Raw genomic sequence first — 21,164 nt, forward strand, 5'->3', positions numbered from 1 at the left:
TTGTTCATATTTTATATGTCTGTCTACTTTTGTTTTGCTTTTTACACTGTGTTGTATCTTGATTTTTGTTTTTACCGCTGCTTCTTGTTTCTGCACTATCCCCTCTGCTGCTGTACACTGCACATTTCCCCACTGTGGGACTAATAAAGGAATATCTTATCATATCTTATCTTATCTTAAGCCAAAGTCTCACTTCCTTTTAAGCTGTTCCACTAGCCTTGGACAGACAGAGTTTTCTTTGCAATTTCAAAGCTAAGTGGGGATCCATTACCAGACAGCACAATACAATCAAAGTCAAAGTCAAACACCTCATTATTCTACAAAGACTCAGACGCTTATGTAGTGTGACACTCACCACTGGGAGGTTTGGGCCTCGGGGGAACACTTTTCTTGGGTGGCAGAGCTGGCGTGTCATTCTTCCTACTGAATGGGTCGTCCACAAACGCCGACTGGAGAGAAAGAGTGAGAGGAAGAACATGAGGTTCTATCAGCAGTCAACTGTAATTTCAATATACTAGAATCTGTCAGGCAGTGACACAACAAAGGTTACAAGAAATCTGAAACTAAAGACAAGATTGTACCAGGAAACACTTTAAAACATACTGACAAAAACAATAATTGTTATATTGGACCAAATATGAGACATCCGTTTAATGCGTGTGCCAGTATTGCATGTCACAGTATATATCTGCCCAAACAAGTGTTTTCAGGATGAGTCTTGGCCTCTGGTACCTTCTGGTAGTCCGGCAGCCAGCTGGCCCTGCCTTCGAAGGGGTCTCTGGGCTTCGACATGAGGCTGAAGTCTGCGAACCCGGCAGAGCTGTTACTGCTGCTGTTGAACGAACTGCTGCCAAACGGGTCCAACGTGCCGAACAGGTCTAAAAATAAAAACACAATTTACATTTGCAATTAGTCATCATAATTACTAGCGTACTTAAAATGTCCAATACTGTTGAGACCACTCTACAAAAGTATAGGATACACCTGACAAATGCAATGCAATCAAACGCAACGGCACCACAAACTACAGCAAAGACGACCATCAACTCAGTGTCATCAACTGCTTCATTTCTAATCTGCACTTTTCACATATTTTTCAAAAATCATTTTTCTTGTTCCCTTGTATAAAAATGAAGGAAAGAGTCACGTGGTCCTCTACCTGAGGAGTTCTCGGGTGCTTTCACAAGCACACATTTAGTCCAGGTAAAGGACAGGTTAACGTGATGATGTGGGAGAAGACGGACCTGGACTTCTGCAGAAGTCCCATGTTTGCTTGACATCTGAGCCAAAGAGATCATACACAATACGCTAAAATAAAGTCCGCAAAAATAGTGACGTTTATAATAAAGTCTTTGGAGATAAACTGAAGGAGAAGGGATTCGTAAGCGCGGTAGATCAGTGCCGAATCAAAGTGTCTGTAATTCCATGCATCGAAGTGGCAACTCTCGAGACAAAAAAGATACATTTGCTCCTTCCTACACGCCCTTCAGCAACTTAACTGTTTTATTTCCTTTAATTTGTGCGCTGTGAAACCGAACCAGACTAAATAGAAAACGAGCCAAAAGTATCAATTTCACTCTGATTCGGACTAACCAAACAGACTATGGCTTGTGAAAGCGCCCTAAGCAGCAACAGGCCTGCCTACAGATCGTACAAAATAAGATGATACGTAACAATTTTGATTTCAGTGAAAGTCCTACCAGGGCCAGAGTGGATGGTATGTACAGTAGCTGTATTTGAAGTGGTTATGGACAATCTGAGTTGGGAAGTGAGTAACAGCAAATGTGACACCTTTCCTCCACAGCCATGGTTTTAACGGGCAAACCAGCATGGTAACCCCAGTCTGAGCAAACAGTGGCCCCAGTGTGGGGACAGGCTCGGGTTCCTCCAATCACTACACACATTGTGTATGTGTTTGTATGGACTATACTGATATCTTGGAGGAAATGAAAGAGCTTTTCTTCTGCTGAAGTGAACAAACAGCTCCAATGCACTGACTGACAGCAGATATTCATTCATTTAAGAGTTATGCCACCACAAAAACAACTAAACCACTGCCAGAGACTGACTGGAAGACATAACCTCAAAATAGGGTTGGGAACTGTGTCTAGCAATTTGTTTGTTTTTCTAAACTATTGTACCAAATTATACCAAGGTCACTGTCCTTTTAATATCTGTGGTTGCAGTAAAGCTTCAGTAGGCAACAAGTTTTTGGCATCATTGGGCAAAAATCCCATAATAACCTTTCAGCATATTGTAATTCAAGTGTTCTGAGAGAAAACTAGACTTCTGCTCCTCCTCATGGCTCTGTTGTCAGGCTTTAAAACATCTAGCCTGTGAGGGGAGACTTTGACCAATCACAGGTCATTTCAGAGAGAGAGAGCGTTCCTATTGGCTGAGCTCCGGCTGGTGGGCGGTGCTTGGTATTTCCTCAACAGATCTCAACATGGCTGCCAGGTCACAAACCTTCTCATTTTACAGCTAAACAGTACACTACAAGATGATTCTGAGAACATCTGAGGAGAGAAATAGGCATTACAGTAACAGAATATTGATTCATATTTGATCAGCGCAGCCTAGTTTGACCGTTTGATCGGAGTTCGCGAGTGATTGACATAGACGGCAGCTGGACGGCAGACTCCAGATCAGCCCTGACTGGCTGTTTTCCTCCGGTCTGTGAAATCTTGCAGATGCCGTTAGGAGCACCGGTGGACGCAGAGGAACGTGATTATTTTTTCAGATTACCTGTCTCATGCACTACTGTCACGATATGACCGTGACCGTTTTATAAAAATAACTTTTTTAATCATATTTGCTCCGTTTCTACCCACTGCAGCTTTAAGCCATTGGAGGCAATGTTGTAAATCAATGAGCAAGAATGTTTTATGCCAATATTGGATATTGGAGACCACAAAGACTGACAGATTCCTTTAATTTTTTAATTAAAAAAAAATACATGATGTTCACAGACACTGTAGATGTGAGGGAATGAAGAATGAAACCCTACCTCCTGGTCCTTTGGGCTTTGGGTTGCTTGAAGAGAACGGGTCATTGCTTGTGAAGTGACCGGTTTGCTGCTGGAAGCATAAGAATACATGAATACATTAATGGTAAATTCACTCAAGTCACAGCCAAACTCAAGAATTATGTCTCTAGTGTTGTTGTTTTTTACGATCTATATAAAATCTGTTTATGCTGTTTGAGTGAACTGCAGAATAGGTTACCAGAAATCTAAAGAAATGTTTACAGCACCCATCTATCCACAGGAAAATCTAAACTCAGCAGTTGTATTAGTGATTCAAATGAGCCAACAATAACCAGTCATCTTAAATCTGTGCCACACTTGCGGTTTTATGTAACGTACACTAACTATATTCGGTACACTAACGATGTTCCGTACAGATGACATTTTTCCGCCGATGGCTGAATAAATACTTCCAGATCATGCATAACATTTATATGCGTGTCATCCTCAGTTCCCCCTTTCATTCCCGACCAATCAGAGAACTCCACCATTTTTAACATCAATGGTGCTCACTGACTACTTGGCGCTGCAGCAGCGACTCTGTCAACACAGACGCTGTTTGCACGTAATCCTGAGCACAATTTTGATGTTAGAGCGGTGTTATTTAATAAAGCAGAAATAAAGATAACGCTTATTACATAAATCGAATATTTTGACATTTTAACTTTTCATTTATCTTCATTGAAATATTATGTTATGCGCTCTGTACGGAACACCGTTGGTCTCCTGTACGGAGCGCTGTTAAGCTTAATGATCTTCCTACACAGGCCGAGGCGTTACTTTTCACCACTTTTCTCAAAAACGGTTGGTTCAAAAGACATCTGTCAAAGTATAGACTGTCTAACGGTTACTCCCCCAGAGAATGAGCACACAAATATGCTCGTCTGGCTCTTGACAACAGAGGAGTGCTCCCTGGCCTGGCCTGAAACGTCGTTCAATCTACATTAATTATACAAAGTAAAATTCCATGTTCTGGCATTTGATCTTGGACAAAGTACCAAAGTGAAACCAAAGTACCTTTGAAGGTAATGTGGCACTTTTACTGAAGGGGTCTGCTGTGGAGAAGGGATCCATCTTTGTTGTCTTCTTGAAGAAATCTTCAGACGAGGCCTTGAACGGATCCGTCTCTTTGAACGGGTCTCCTCCAAAAGGATCTGCAGCAGAAATGATGGACAACTTCAGCTATTGAAATTCTCACATTAACCAGACAGCAGGACCAGGCACTGCTCAGGAATTTCAGAAGACAGATGCCAGTTTTACAAACATGATCCCAATAGTCTTACACATGATCAGCAGCAGCATCACTTTGCGATAGTGTGAGCCACAACGGATCTTGCAGTAGTTCTACACTGAGCGCTGTCCACCCGCTTGGATTTTACGCCTCAACTTTAAATTTTTTTGTCCATGAAATTACAATGTGCAAAAAATGAGATGTCAGCTGTCCTTGACGTGACGTGTGGTGAAAATTTGAAACATAATCAACTTTTGGAGAAACGCAACCCAACGTCACGCTGCGGTGGCCAATCACGTAACCGGTGATCAATGGGCCATTCAAATCAAATGAGTCAATCAAATGAGTGTCACTAAAATGGTCCATTTAAGTGGCACTCCCACACCGCCGCAACGCCTGAGTTGGTGTGAATGCAACCTTACAGATATCAGTCAGTGCTTTCTCCTTCACAGCCAGCATCAGTGAGGTCTGACAGAAATGTTCTGCTGGATGAAATGTTTGCAGTTAAAATGGATATTTGCTCTGGATTACCAGGAAAATGAGATGCATGACAAGGGGTTTTGCACTAAATGATCAACTCAAAAAAACAAACAAACAGAGAAATGCAAGCAAAGGCATGAACCACACAAGCAATCAAGGGTTGTGTTCTATATCGGAGTAGTTGGAATAGTTTCACTGCTGTGTGAAAAGGGTGATTTATATCACTGATCTCCATCTACTAATCAGAGAAGTGAAACTCCACAATATCGCTGAAGAGGGAAGTGTGACAGAAGTCACAGTTGCACATACTGCTGTTTCACATATGTAGGGGGGAAATCAGCGAAAGACAAGGCTGCCACCACAAGCACAGGCCAGGTTGTGTATGAGTGCTAGTAGAGGATTCATTTCAATTATTTTTATATAGCTTCAAATCATAACAGAAATTATCTCGAGACGCTTTTCATATAGAGCAGGTCCAGACCGCCCTCTATAATTTAGAGATCCCCCATGAACATGCATTCTTATGCGACAGTGGCAAGAAAAACCTCCCCTTTACCGAGTAGAAACCTCGGGCAGAACCCGGCTCTGGGTGGGTGGCCATCTGCCTCGACCGGTTGGGTCGAGACACCATTTATCAGGGAATAATACTGTTTTTGTGTTTTTTTCCAGTGGACCACCAGAACAGGATAGTTTTCCTAGGTTAAAGAACTGATATCAAAAAAGCATGATCATATCATAACCCATACAAAATGGAACATATACTGTATTATCTGTCTGAATTAATCTTATTTCCTTCACAATCACAAATGTGAACTATGACTAAGAAAATCCTGCTGATTATATATATTGTCAAAGGGCTGGGGAGAATATTGCACAAGTGCTTTATCAAGCCATATTTCAGCAAAAATATTGATATTTCAGGGCTCTGGAGCCCTTTTTTATCGCATATGGAACCAAAAATCTGTCCAGTGCGACTAAACATTTTCATTGGTCGCACCGCTGCGCCTGACATTTAGCGTACGTGTGTGTGTGAAACTGTTCCCTGTGCTCATTTCACAAGTTGGGAGGGCAACAAGTGTGTATGTGTGAGTGACAGAGAGAGACACTGTACATTTAATAACACGAGGCAACTTTAAAGCTAGTTCCTTCTCTGCTCCGATGATCGTCAAACGGCTGATCTGCTCCGATCACATCTCGCTGTCTGTCACTCGACCACTCACTCGCAACGCACACATTACATTACACTACTCTTATAACCAACGTAATATGTAAACATGTGGATACCTGACGGCACCGTTAACAGGGGGTTCCACTGATTTACATTGTGATGCGATCCGGCTCTATTCAGTAAAAAGTGTTGGCAGAAGGTAAATTCTAATGTTATCATGTCGTGTTGAAATGGAATCTTGTAAAAATGTAGTTTTTGTTGAGAAACTTGAATAAATCCAGTCGTTTTCACAGCAATATAAAATAGATAACAGAGAGGGAATTATGACCTGTTTCACTTCCTAACAAAACCCGTATGCAAACGGTAATAAAGGAGCGGACGTTGAACTACATGGGATTTATTGTTTTACACCATGGTATCGAATTAGTATAGAGAATTGGTATCGATTACTATTTCTATGTATTGTATTGTGACATCCCTAGTGTAGTCAAAAGCTAGTCTGGAGCCCTGTATTTGGATTATGCTGCGCAAGTGCTTTCAATGGTACATGATGTGTTATATGTTCAAGCACAAACAAAATGTGGATTGATAGACCCGAGTAATAATATTTCATGTCAAAAATGTATAAATCCACAGACACCAAATATTGATTGTATATAATAGTGATTCCATTGAAATGAACTGGTGTGACCGGGCTTAAGGCAAGAAAACTGAGCTCCTTAAATACCTGTGGCGGTCGATGGCTGCTTTGAAAAAGGGTCATTTTGGAAAGGGTCACCTACAGGAGAGGAAATGTAGCAGAGAGGGAAGGGCAGGAGGAAAACAAAGAGGAAGACACAGAAGACAGTCAGAGAGCAACACAAGCTAAAAACAACAGAAGCTGTCTGGAGGAGAGAAACCTAAAGATAAACAGCAGTAAGAGGAGGAGAGGAGAGGAGAGGAGAGGAGAGGAGAGGAGAGGAGAGGAGAGGAGAGGAGAGGAGAGGAGAGGAGAGGAGAGGAGAGGAGAGGAGAGGAAGAATAAGTATTGTGAGGGGGGTAGTGGAGGTGACGGGGGTGATGCTGAACCTTTGAATGGGTCTGTTTTGAAGGGGTCTTCAGAGTGGAAGGGGTCAGTGTGAAGCTCCTGAGGCTGGCTGTTGAACACAGACGGCTTCACTTTGAATGGATCCTCCTGTGGTGAGGAGAAAGACAGGGAAACAAACAGACATTTTAGTCTGAGCAAACACACACACATACACAAAACATGTGAGCAATGACAACATTGCATACACACAGGGCCAGATGCCCTGAAGCTTCTGTGCCGGTTTTCAGGGACTCTGCCTCAAACACACGTGCTTTATCAAACGTACCAGAAGGATTTAGTGATTATTAACTCCTTATTGCATGTGCAAAAACTGAACATTATGACTATGTGACAGCCCAAGTCATAATGTTCAGTTCCATTAAAATAGTTAATCGCAATTAAACGCAAATTAATTGCACATTTTTTATCTGTTCAAAATGTACCCTAAAGGGAGATTTGTCAAGTATTTAATACTCTTATCAACATGGGAGTGGGCAAATATGCTGCTTTATGCAAATGTCTGTATATATTTATTACTGGAAATCAAGAAACCCTCACAGGTACTGCATTCAGCATACAAAATATGCTCCAATCATAACATGGCAAACTGCAGCCCAACAGGCAACAACAGCTGTCAGTGTGTCAGTGTGCTGACTTGACTATGACTTGCCCCAAACTGCATGTGATTATCATAAAGTGGGCATGTCTGTAAAGGGGAGACTCGTGGGTACCAATAGAACCCATTTTCACCATCATGGCAATGGCCATGCCAGTTGTTCCTCGCCAAAATTTAGCGCAAGTTCCGGAGCGTTATTTAACCTCCTTCTCGATAAGCTAGTATGACATGGTTGGTACCGATGGATTCCTTTGGTTTTTATAGTTTCATATGTCGCCAGTATCTTCACTCTAGCTTTAAAACTGAGCCCGGTACAACCTTCCAAAAGATTGCTTGCGTTAACGCATTAAAGAAATTAGTGGCGTCAAAACTAATTTGCGTTAACGCGTCACTATTGCGTTAACTTTTACAGCCCTAATTATGACCTTCATAAAGGTTAGGCAGGATTTATTGCAGAACTGTTGTATTAGACGGCATTAGTTTTAGAGAAGCGTACAGACCTAAGAACCTGTCAACTGGGTGATTCTTAGGAAGAAAAACTGAGCAGGAATTATCGATGAACACAATATGCATGATAACACAATATAAAATGAGCAATGGGAGCGTTTTTGGTTTGTTTGTCGATAACCCGTCTAATCGTCTGACTGCTCTTGTTTCTTGCACCACCTGACTTTATTGTAGTGACGTCCCTCTGTTCCCAGATAGGAGCAGTTAATTTGGAAAATACAAAGTTATCAGAACTGGTAGAAAAGATGGACACAACTAAAAGCTGACACAACAACTACCCTTTAACAATTTAACACTTAGACGTGCAAGAATCAACCTCAAGAGCACTTTTATAAGAACGTCTAGGGAGAGCAAAGGTGGCCTTAATTACACCACGACGGCACGCACGCACTCACACACAAGGGTTTGAGTGTGTGAATACATTTAAATACATTTCTTCACGTGCCATCCTGACTCTGCTGGGCTCTAACTTGTTATGGTTCATTAGAAAATGTGCAGCGTGTTTCATAGGAAACCCTGAATCCAATCCCACTGTTGATCCGAGAGCTGTTAGCCAGGTGTGAGAGGGACTGAGCCAAGCTAATTATGTTATTATGAGTAAAGTGAATGGAAGCAGAGCTAAATCATGGGATTAGATAAGTGCAGTCTCCAGGGAACACAATGGAGAGACAGGGAGAAAAATAATAACCAAGGTTTTAGCAGAAGACAGTTTTAAATGACAGCTAAGAATTCAGCGTGCTTCAGTTTGCAGACTGCTGCTAATCTCTTGTCTAGATGATAATAGACCTGGGAGAAGAGGAGGAGGAGGAGGAGGAAACTATGAGTGGAATACTGGAACCCTCAAAAAGCCTGGAATTAAAAGCTTGTTTTTATCTGCAATTTTACATTATTAGCATTATAAGTAAACTAATACTGTCGGCTTCAATAAAGAGTTGGACAGACTACTTCTTGTATCTAAAACAATAGTAAACTGCCAGTATTAGGGAGGTTAATGATTAAGGATCGATTAATGGGTTGTTTAGATATTGATCGCGCCCGTGTCTCTTTCTCTCTTTCTGCAACGCGGCGCTCATTCTCTGTAATTGTCTCAATCCTCAGTCCAACATTTATTTGTTTAAAAGATATGAAGATGTAATAATTTCCCAAATTCACAACATGTTTTATCCAACCAAATATTCTGCCTCAAGCCATATTTGTTGCCGTTTAATCTTTCAAAAACAACATTCACTGCGGTCAAAAAACCTTTTCTCCCCAGCACACACCTGTATGTATATCAACGGGGCGGTCTAACAGCAATCTGACGGCACCAAGAACAACAGGCACAGTCAGAGCTGTGAGTCTGAGACATTCGTTAGGTTCTATTCTCTTGTTGCAGCTCTACATTTAGTTATTTTTGAGCGTCTTTCTTATAAAACTAGTTGGAGATGTATGGCAGAGATTATTTCTATGATCGCGCTACGCATGTAATCTGATATATAATTATATTCAATGTGTTTTATAGATCTAGGCCTCTATCTTTATACTGTATGTTTCATAGGCTATGCAATACTGTCAGAGAATATTCAATTTGTTGTGGAAATAAGGCTTTGATTAAGGAAAAAACACATTTGTTATTGTTTGGTATACGCACAATCTGTATGTTTTTTTTAATTACAATTAATCGATTGACTGATCGTTAGTGGTACCAATGATCGATTAAGGAAAGTGCATAGAATTTGCCTCCCTGTTCATCAAACTCCTTGTTGGAAGATCAGAAAGTTTCAACACACCTTTCTGACGTCGTTTTTTTTTTGGGGGTTGGCCGACTATTTTTGTAACTTTCCGAAACCGACAAATCCCACATTCATACTTCACACGATGATTGGCGAGGTGACAGCTTGGGTTTTCATTCCTGACACAACTGTTTGTCACTTTTCACGTGTACAGCTGAGTGCAACACCAGTATGAACAAGTTTGAGGAGAGGCTGAACATGTGCGTCGTTATTCCCACATTTAAACAATAACGCGTATCCTCTTCCCCTCCCTAGGGCTTTTCATCCCGCCTTCAAGTCGGCCGTTCGGAAAACTACAGATACTTCTGATTTTCAATGTGGTCGGACAACACGTCGTACGAATCCCTTCCTTTCTAGTATAACTGAACCCCTTAAGCTTTGGTTATACTTTCCAAAAGGAGGGTCGCACGGCCATGAGCTGTCCTGGAATCGTGACAATTCAATTCAATTAAATGTATTTTGATATAGCGTCAAATCATAACAGAAGTTATCTCAAGATGCTTTTCATATAGAGCAGGTTTACACCGTACTCTATACTTTTTAGAGACCCAAGAGATCCCCCCAGCAGCGACTGTGGCAAGAAAATACTCTAACCAAAAAGGAAGTGTTTGAATCTTTTAAACTCCTTGTGGATTTCTTCTCGCAGACATCAAACAGACATTCTCAAAGTTCCTCAAAGTTCTCCATTTTCGCCGCCCATCCGCGTCCACATAGTTAGAAATATTTGGATGTGCACGGACAGACGAAAACCGGCTGCACGCAACCCCTGCGAAGTGACGTCTCTGGGGGTGTGACGTCACTTTGGCTGTGAGGACAGTCGCGAGCTTCACGAATGCATCAAGCATAAATCAAGCATTAGAGCCTTTCAGGGGCCTTCCCCTCCTCTGAAAGGTGCACATGGTTTTGGCCACTCCTGCAGCAGTGTGGACAAAAACAAGTAACTGTGCTGATGCTGACCACTTCTGGTGAACTTTGTAGAAAAAACTAGAAATACCGCCTTGTGGTTGTATTCCTTCACCAACCGGTCAAGTTGCAGTTTACATCCATGTCTGTCCGAAATGTTATCACTTCAATAATCACTCTAATCAGTTTATCCTCAAATCCAGGTTGAAGTTTGTGCCAAATGCCTTCCTGAGATATCGAGTTCACAAGAATGGGATGCACGTACAACCCTGAAAACATAATGCCTACGGCCACGGCTGGCGCATGGCGCTGCGGCATAATCAGGCTAACGGAGAGAAAAGAGAGAAAGACATAAGAAACACGGGTTGAAAAATATTCATTCTTCAACATGTATTTGTCAGTAAGAGCTCTTTTGTCTTGAATTCAGATGTGTTACCAGCCACATTGGGAGGTAAAAGCAGAGTTGTAATGGAGATCCTGACCTGTGCTGATCTCACCATGGCTGGGAATCCTCCGTTCTCTCTGTCACTGAAGCCCTCGCTCATATCGGCCAGGTTGGTCATACTGCCTCCGTGGGTTCCATTCAAGGTGCTGTTGTACTGCTCGATGCTTTTAGACACTTCCTGTTGGCTGTCCTGAATCTGGCACAACTTACTACGAGCCTGCAGGAAACAAACACACACACACACAGTAATTCATGGATACGTCCTATGGATAGTACGATGCTGCATGGTCTCTATGTGGATGTCTTTGCTTTGTGCAGCTTAGATCTGAACACCTGCTGGAGCTGAACACACATAAACACACAGTCACAAAACTGGCATGCCATCTGATAATAGCAGGTGTAGCTCTGTGTCCAACAGCAGTGTTTAAAGCATGAAAACAAGAGGAGTTGCACCAACTACACTGTGAACCACCCATCAGCTGTAATGGATGTCCAGGCTCTGATATATACAGTATGTCTGTCAGATTTCTTACTCTGTTAGTGGTGCTAACAAACTTTTTCTTTCACTTAAGTTTATTAAAACAAACTAGGGCTGTCAACTGGTGAAAATAGTTAATTGCGATTAATCGCAAATTAATCACAAATTTTTTTATCTGTTCAAAATTAACCTTAAAGTGAGATTTGTCAAGTATTTAATCCTCTTATCAACATGGGAGTGGACAAATATGCTGCTTTTTGTAAATGTATGATTATATTTATTATTGGAAATCAATTAACAACACAAAACAATGACAGATATTGTCCAGAAACCCTCACAGGTACTGCATTTAGCATAAAACAATATGCTCAAATCATAACATGGCAAACTGCAGCCCAACAGGCAACAACAGCTGTCAGTGTGTCAGTGTGCTGACTTGACTATGACTTGCCCCAAACTGCATGTGATTATCATAAAGTGGGCATGTCTGTAAAGGGGAGACTCGTGGGTACCCATAGAACCCATTTACATTCACATATCTGGAGGTCAGAGGTCAAGGGACCACTTTGAAAATGGCCATGCCAGTTTTTCCTCACCAAAATTTAGCGTAAGTTTGGAGCGTTATTTAACCTCCTTCCCCACAAGCTAGTATGACATGGTTGGTACCGATGGATTCATCAGGTTTTTCTAGTTTCATATGAGGCCAGTATCTTCACTCTAACATTAAAACTGAGCCTGGTACAACCTAAAAATCAGCCCTAGAGGAAACTGTTTCTGGCAAGAAAAACAAGTTTTCAATTCTGTGAGCACCACAAACAAATTTCCATGCAGCTCCATTTTAGTGGGGAGGAGGCAGAAATCTCAGAGACAGATGTCTCAAAATCTGGTCAAATAAATCCATAACTATCTACATAGACAAATACCACTAAAGGAAAGTGAGAAAATAACCTCCAAGCAGTTTTTCCTGCTTCAGTCGGTGGCTTCAAATACAAAACAAAGGACATTCAAAACATGCATAACTAATTCTGAACTGGTCAAAACCATCATTTTTGCCTTAATATGACAGTTTGGAAGATGCTGAACTGCTGAACACCCCCGGGCGGCAGGCTGTGTGGGGTATTTTATGAATAATAAAAAGGTCTAGCGGGACTATGTCATTAAAATCAACAGGACTGTTCCTAGAAGCAACGAGACGGGATATTATTACAGGTGAGCATGAGGAAATGATCAACTGCTGAGACTCCTGAACTCTCTGTGTGACCTTCTGACTAGAGGAGGGAGCAGTGGCAGAGTGCAGACTTCAGTCGTGTGGTTGTTACATTCAGGAGAATAGAACGCTATCAGGGCACAACATAATGGATGTTATGGAGACTGAATCATGCACCAATCACACGTTGTGTGTGTCTGAAGTCAAGCAGGTGGTTAAGTTGTGTGTGTGTGTGTGAGAGATGAGTGGCTGGTAGGAAACAGATGACACACCACAGCAACTGAGGTTAAATGAAAAACACAAACCAGTTCCTCTAGGAGTGCAGGGGGACCAAATACTGACTTAGTGATAAAGAAGTAGATTATACAGTGCAACGCTGCCCCCTGTTGACACTTTTCAGACACACACTCACTCACACACACACACACACACACACACAGGCTCTGTTTCCTACCTGGTTGATCTCGTCTTGCGTGGCCTTCAGAGACTTGATAATGGTCTCCAGTTGGATCTTGCCAGCAGCCAGGCTCTGCTCCAGCTGGTTCTCCTCCTGCTGCAGCCGGCCCAGGTCGGCCTTTGCCCGGCTCAGCTCTTCCTCCTGGCTCTGCAAATCGGTCTCCTGTGAGTGGATCTGACTCTGGAGGGTCGAGATCTGGAGACAGAAGACAATGAAATGGGACGATGGCCTCTTGAAATCCATCCTGCATCTGGTTGAAAGCTTATAAAGCTGATAGCTCAAATCAAGCAATCTGATTGATTCATAGCCGTGATATAATACCTACAGACCTCTACTATAACGTCTAATTCATTTGCACTTTCAGTATCACTCCACGTCTGAGAAAAAACGTTAGACTAATGTGTTGTCTTGGTTGCTTAGCGATAGTGGTGGAAGAAGTACTTCTATTTTTTCAGGGTCTGCCTGGTTTACAGTTCTCCCACATCCCCCCAGCTCTTCCTCACCATCTGAGACTCTTCCTGGCACTTCATCCGGACTTCGTTCAGCATGTCCTCTAATTTGTGTTTCTGCTGGTCCATCTCCTCCAGCCGGTCCTGGGCGTCTTGTTTCTGAGCCTCCAGCTCTTGCAGACTGGCTGTCTCTCTGTCCAGGTCATTCTGCATCTCCTGATGGAGCATGAATCCAAACAAACTATGAGTTAGGTGTCCATCACATAAAAAAACAAGTGGTCAGATAAAGCCAAGCTGTTTAGTGCACTACATACTAGGGATTTCACGAGAACCGAGTACCAAGTCGATCCCACGCACGCACGCACGCACGCACGCACGTGTTGTTGTTTATTGCTAAATCTCTGAAAAGTGGTGTTTTTTTTATTGTCATCAAAATAATTAAATACATATTTAATGGTCTAATGGTCTGTCACCATGTCAGTGAATTTAAACTACTGCTTGCAATCTGAGGATATATATATATATAGAGAGAGTGCATGCGTGTGTGTGTGTGTGTACAGCCTCTGCTGTTTTCTTACAGTCATTGAGCTATACCTGAGGAATAAAGTCTCATCATTTTCTTTTTTTTTTACAGTGGTATCGAATTGGGTATCGAGAATCGTGGAAATTCACAGGTATTGGTATCGACTACTGACATCCCTACTACATACACACTGTACCCACTGGCCCCTGTATAGAAACATTGTTTGTATATGCAGGGCAAGGAGAAACCATTATTGTTTCAGTATTTCTTTGGAAGTAGAAACAGAGAGAAAGAAAGAAAGAAAGAAAGACAGGTGATCAACCAGAGTGTAATGATTTAATTGAAACCAGGTCTATGATTGGCCAGTGAACAAGTCACCCTCACCTGCACCTCTGCACTCTTGTGTCTGATGGCCTCCTCCGTCTCCCTGATGTCCTGCTCCAGAGTGTACTTCTCCCTGACACATACACACAAAAAAACATATGCACACAAAGGCACACACAAACACATAATTATAACAGATAAAGAATCAGATAACTACCAACTGCTGTGTACACACGTCAACATGTCAGAGTAACAAGACATCGGACTGGGATTCTATCAAATCCACAATGTCACAGATAAAAAAATAAAGGAAAAGAGGAGCTGCTGCTGTGTGTGTGTGTGTGTGTGTGTGTGTGTGTGTGTGTGTGTGTGTGTGTGTGACCTTATAAGGAAATGAGTGTGCCTTTCTAAATTATTTTAAATTTAGAATTAATGGGTTTGAATCAGTGTAACTGCAAAGCTCTATAAAAAATATAACGGGTATTTCATTTTGAAAAAAAATAAATTAAGATGAAAGAAATGTGCGTAGGTTGGTGTAAAAAAAATTGTGCAGTCAAAATCAGGACAAAAGCATACAGTATATGTGTATATTTTCATTTTTATGCAATGAACGCCCCGACACTGAGTCCCACAAAGTAAAAAAATACTGATTTGAATACACACATTTATCTTTCTATTCACAGCATTTGATTCCATCTGAGGGCAATCCTGTTATGCTGTAGAGCAGCACGGTATTTCTTTTGGTATGACTCAGTGAGGTGAACTAACATCCCTCCATTCTGAGGTGGCTGTGGCAACTCTCCTCCGCACACACATTAAAGCTGAATTAAGTATTTTTGGGGTGTCAGACAGACTCCTTTAAAGCTGCATTGGTAACTTTGAGCAAATATGATACAATGTTATTTTTATAAAACTGTCACTATATGCTGACAGTAGTGCATGAGACAGATAATCTGTGAAAAAATCATGTTCCTCTGTGTCCTCCGGTGCCGAGCTGTCACAAACTTTCTCATTTTACAGCTTCAACAGTACACTAAAATATGTTTCTGAAAACATCTGAGGAGAGAAATAGGCATTACAGTAACAGAATCTTGATTCATATTTGATCAGCGCTGCCTAGTTTGACCGTTTGATCGGAGTTCACGAGTTTTGCATGCAGTGATTGACAGCTGCCCGGAGACTGCAACTCCAGCTCGGCTCTGATTGGTTGTTTTCCTTAAGGCTCATTGAAATCTTGCAGATGCCATTAGGAGGACACAGAGGAAAATTATTTTTTCACATATTATTTGTCTCATGCACTACGGTCAGGATATAGCTACAGTTTTATACAACTAACGTTTTATCGTATTTGCTCAGTTACCGACTGCAGTTTTAAGGATATGTTCATAATTTTTGAAGTTTGTCTTAAAACAATAGTCAGGTGCCCAAATGAATATTGAAACAGGTTTTGTTTATTGTAACCACGCTGCTCCTTTTCATATTGGCAAAGTTAATAAGGCTCCAGTAGTTTGTGGGAGACAAATCAAGTGGATATCTTCCAAAGGTACAGTCTTTATAGTACAAATATCCCCCTTTGCTTTCCTTGTTGGGCTGCAGGGGAGGGATAGTTAACACAAAGGGCCCTATCTTACAGCCGGCGCAAAGCGGCGCATAGCGCAGCGCAACTGTCACTGATAGTTACAGACCAACAGTTGTCATTTTCATGCCCAGCACCAACATTGTGTAAATAGCATGCGTGCATAGCGTGTTGGTCTTAAAATGAGGTGTGATCAGGCGTTAAATAGGTTATCGGTGCGTCTGCTCATATGCAGCCAAATGGAGTTGTTGATGGGACAGAGGATTGGGAGACGGCGGAGGCAGAGGGTCCGCCGGCCAAGCACCACATTCATCTGCTCGTACACTTTCACTTCGCGCAAGAGCAGATCCGTTTCCTCAGCACAAACCGACTCGCTTCTCCAATTTGCTGAATCCGCCTTTTAAATAGTAATGTGCCTGGTGCAGGTGCACCTGGCCTTTAAAGGGAATGGGAGATAACACTCTGATTGGTCTAATTCCTGTTACGACAAATAAATACAACCCCTTTGCCACTTGTGCCTTAATTTGCACCCAGATTATGCGCCGTTTAACTCGCAAAGTGGAGTTGGAGTGCACTTGCGCCATGCACTTTGGAGTGCACTTGCGCCATGCACTTTAGATCATGCGCTATACAGTAGAACGTTTAAATATGGCCCAAGGAGGGAATTTTGTACCGAAAAGACTAACTTTGTTAGATTTGGGTACTAATCTCTTCAGTGTCAGTATGAAAAGCAGGAATGATTACAGCAATCAAATTTAGTTTGGGCACCCAATTGCACATGGCACATATGTGAAGCATACTTATAACCACTATGAAGTAGTCAGCAGAACCGCTGCTCATTCTGTGTGTGTCACAGTAGATCAGACAGAATGCCAGCCCATAGATGTACGGTAGCTGCTGTGTTTACCTGAGAGTATTCCACTGGGTAAAGGCAAGAGTGCTGACGCAGCATGGAGAGTAAGTGGTGAACAAACAAAAAATTTGATAAAATACACACATCAAAAAAGAGTGGCTGGATGGATGGATGGATGGAGGAAGAAAGCAGTAGGATGAGACAAAGCCAAGATGAGTAGTGAAGCTCATCCATGTTTACAGTGCATGTTTCCTTTTCAAGTGTGCATTTTATCACAGAATATTTACAGAGCTGAGGGTATTGCAGGGTTAGCTGTGGGCTGCAGCTGTGTCCACCATCTTTGCACGTTTGCAACACCCTTTTGGAAGGGAAATTCCACTTAAAGGAACAGTGTGTAGGATCTGGCGGTATCTAGTGGTCAGGTTGCGGATTACAACTTCTCCCGTGTGCCAAGCGTGTTAGAGAGCTACAGTGGCCGACGCGAAACCGCGAATGGCCCTCTCTAGAGCCATTTGTTGTCAGAGTAGAGTGGTTAGAGTGTGTGTGTGTGTGTGTGTGTGTGTGTGTGTGTGTGTGTGTGTGTGTGTGTGTGTGTGTGTGTGTGTGTGGAAGTGAGTGGTGAAGCAAGAGAGAGAGAGAGGCGGCGACGGGAGCGAGTAACGTTTTAGACTCTGGCCGAAGCAGGAAAAGTTAACAGTGTTTGGTTTGTTCATTTTGGGCTACTGTAGAAACATGGCGGTGCAACATGGTTGACTCCGTGAAGAGGACCCGCTCCCTATGTAGATATAAACAGCTCATTCTAAAGATTAAAAAAACACAACAAATCTTAGTTTCAGATGATTATACACTAAAGAAAACATTAATATCATATCACTTTTTAATATCATATTCCATTTCTGCTAATAGATCCCCCTAATTGTTACATACTGTTCCTTTAAATGCATACACTAATTATTGTTATTCCCAAAGACTGGGTCAGGATCCACAGGTGGATTGCAGGAGATTTTATTAGGGTCGCCAGATATATTTAAAGTCTTTTATATAACATGTATATCTGCAGTACACCTTTGAGCCACATGAGGGAGCCTGAATGTTCGTATTATTCTGATAGTTGTAGCCTACTTATAACACTGAATCTAATATGAAAGGCTAGCGCACATTCTGTTTGTTTGATAGATGAGAGGGGAAAAAACAAGAGCCTGTATATTCTACCTAAATGCATTGATTTGGTCTCATTTATAAGTTTTCAACATGTGTATATGTTTTCAATAACATATGCATAAATTTATCAAACGTATATCTCTTTGAAATGGCTGGTTTACGTATTCAAGATAATATAAGGTGATGAGGAAATGGCAGTAAATATGGTTAGAAACGTTCGCTTACGCACAAATTCGCTCTTCTCAAGATTTATAGATAAGGCCTATTGTGAATAAGGTGGCGATGGTTTGTCATTATTAAAATGTAGGTTCCCAGAAAAAAGGTCAGTGAAACACAGCCCTATATGATATCCAGAGCATTAATATAGCAGCAAACAACTATTTTCTATGTAAAGATATAGAGGAGTAATGTCTACCTGTGTGTTGTAATCTGAGCTTCTCTGTGCTTTGTTTATGTAGCCAGGCCAGTCGCGCATGCAAGTTGGTGCACGTGAGTCCTGTGAACGTGCCCCACTGACACACCGCTCTGCACGTTTCTTATACGGCGGTTACCGCTGATAATGCCATCCCGACCTACGGCATTGTTGCAGAAGCGTAAAGCTGCTTTCACATTCAAATTTGCTCTTCACTCACCGCGAGGTCGGCCGCAGAGCTTTGCAGAGGAAGAGCGGAGTGCAAGTAAAAAAGTATGTCATCAAAAAGTGTGCAAGGAATGCTCATTCACTTTTTCTAGGCAACAGCAACAATTGCCACCGTTATCTCGTTGGTTGCGCTTTGAAAGATCCGCGGCAACCAAGGTCAAAGTTGAAATAATTTGAACTTTGAGCGCAACGCACGGTGGCAATTTCGAGCGGTGCGCCACGCCAAGGGTAGCGCTGGCTCTGCTCTGCCCAGTGGAAAACAATGGCACAGTCAGCACAGAGTGATTTTACCGCTGATCATGTGTAGATGGCTTAATGCCCACCCTCAGATTAATACTGTTAGCTCTGTTAGCAGCCGTTGTTTTCACAGTTTGCACCGCTAGCTGTGAGCTGCCAGCTCAGCCGTCGCCATGTTGAGAGCCGTGGAGAAGCAATAGATATGTTCTGAATATGGAATTTAGCACCTTTAAGTATTACACTTTTATTTGACCATACTTTAGGTTTTATTGTACTTTTGAAAAGACATGGCAAAGAAGATTCAGGGTGCAATAAACCAGGATCACACTAGTCAGGGAAATGATGTGGTCTGTGTCTTATATCTTATTATGACTATAGAAAGTGATAAAAGCATGGACGCGGGTGATGACAATGGATTGGAGAGGATGCTAATGTCAGAGGTCAACTGAGAAAGTGTGTTGGCTGCTTACAGGTGACAGGTTTGGCAAAACTGAAAGAGCTGTTTCACAGACCATCATAGCGAATAATAACTAACATTGAAACTAACATCAAACTCAAAGCAGCATCTTGTAAATGTCGAGGCAATTACTACTTATGAAAAACATTTTCAAATGGCTACACTGCTGCTATTGTTGTTGCTTCTGCTTCATGTTTTGGCTGCATAAGATGTGCTACAAAATAAAAGTTATACATCAGACCGGCACATACAGGCACAAAAAGATAAGGCCCTTTTGGGGGATAGAAAACAGAAGATCCCAGAGACTTCAATGCAATTTGACGTATGTTTGTAATTTTGACAAGTTCGTATGCATTCATCTCCTGTTAACCAAACGTTTGTTTAATACACATCGTCTAATAATTATTTTGCAATCTTGCCTGAACCTGAACGTTCACGATATATTAATAAATTAAGGCCAACTGTTTGATCTAGAGGCTGAGACGTAACGTTAATGTATGACTGTATTACTGCAGCAGCCTTCCACTCAAGCTAACGTTAGCTAGCCATGATAGTCACCATCACCAGCATCATTTAGCCATTTAGCACACTGATGGTGAATATTCACGTATCGTATGAGCCTCAAATGCTCAAATGTCAGTGTGAAAGCCTCGTTAACCCGCTACACAACAGCCTTACATCATTTCCTCTCCTGTGACGGCGAGTTTCTTTCCCCCTAAAGGGAGCGCAGCCTCGGAGAGGACGCCATGCTGGTCTGGTCTAAAGCTTGGAGTCATAAAGCCATGCTGGTCTGGTCTATAGCTTGCAGCCATAAAGCCATGCTGGTCTGGTCTATAGCTTGCAGCCATAAAGCCATGCTGATCTGGTCTATATCTTGGAGCCATAAAGCCATGCTGGTCTGGTCTATAGCTTGGAGCCATAAAGCCATGCTGATCTGGTCTATATCTTGGAGCCATAAAGCCATGCTGGTCTGGTCTATAGCTTGGAGCCATAAAGCCATGCTGGTCTGGTCTATAGCTTTGAGCCATAAAGCCATGCTGGTCTGGTCTATAGCTTGGAGCCATAAAGCCATGCTGGTCTGGTCTATAGCTTGGAGCCATAAAGCCATGCTGGTCTGGTCTGTAGCTTGCAGCCATAAAGCCATGCTGGTCTGGTCTATATCTCGGAGCCATAAAGCCATGCTAGTCTGGTCTATAGCTTGGAGCCATAAAGCCATGCTGGTCTGGTCTAAAGCTTGGAGCCATAAAGCCATGCTGGTCTGGTCTATAGCTTGGAGCCATAAAGCCATGCTGGTCTGGTCTATATCTCGGAGCCATAAAGCCATGCTAGTCTGGTCTATAGCTTGGAGCCATAAAGCCATGCTGGTCTGGTCTATAGCTTGGAGCCATAAAGCCATGCTGGTCTGGTCTATAGCTTGGAGCCATAAAGCAATGCTGGTCTGGTCTATAGTTTGGAGCCATGAAGCTCTTCTATTAAATCGGAGATCAGCGTTTTTGGATTTATTGCTGGTGGAACCAACTACACAGCAACTCTTCAGCATAGCGTTATTACTATTACTGGTTTATTAAAGTAGAAGTTTGGAGACATGT

At 42.2% G+C, this 21,164-nt stretch overlaps 1 protein-coding gene across 14 annotated transcripts in view; it reads right to left on the minus strand.

Moving 5' to 3' along the window:
* The window catches only part of LOC141768356 (epidermal growth factor receptor substrate 15-like 1), a 67,831-nt gene that overhangs the window by 24,150 nt on the left and 22,517 nt on the right, over nucleotides 1-21,164 (minus strand). For 6 of the 14 annotated variants that reach the window (XR_012594060.1, XM_074636594.1, XM_074636591.1 and 3 more), the window contains 11 exons: nucleotides 17,135-17,167; nucleotides 14,712-14,784; nucleotides 13,859-14,020; nucleotides 13,353-13,550; nucleotides 11,251-11,430; nucleotides 6,973-7,078; nucleotides 6,632-6,682; nucleotides 4,043-4,179; nucleotides 3,008-3,077; nucleotides 733-878; nucleotides 356-449 (listed from right to left, as the gene is read on the minus strand). Coding sequence is in view for 13 of the 14 variants with exons in the window: in XM_074636594.1 (XP_074492695.1) it covers nucleotides 356-449; nucleotides 733-878; nucleotides 3,008-3,077; nucleotides 4,043-4,179; nucleotides 6,632-6,682; nucleotides 6,973-7,078; nucleotides 11,251-11,430; nucleotides 13,353-13,550; nucleotides 13,859-14,020; nucleotides 14,712-14,784; nucleotides 17,135-17,167 (1,250 nt within the window). In the remaining variant the exon portion in view is untranslated. The remainder of the gene's footprint in view (nucleotides 1-355; nucleotides 450-732; nucleotides 879-3,007; nucleotides 3,078-4,042; nucleotides 4,180-6,631; nucleotides 6,683-6,972; nucleotides 7,079-11,250; nucleotides 11,431-13,352; nucleotides 13,551-13,858; nucleotides 14,021-14,711; nucleotides 14,785-17,134; nucleotides 17,168-21,164) is intronic. The other 8 variants (XM_074636597.1, XM_074636604.1, XM_074636593.1 and 5 more) reach the window with 7 other exon arrangements.

The sequence above is a fragment of the Sebastes fasciatus genome, chromosome 5, assembly GCF_043250625.1.
Source record: "Sebastes fasciatus isolate fSebFas1 chromosome 5, fSebFas1.pri, whole genome shotgun sequence".
Lineage (NCBI taxonomy): Eukaryota > Metazoa > Chordata > Actinopteri > Perciformes > Sebastidae > Sebastes > Sebastes fasciatus.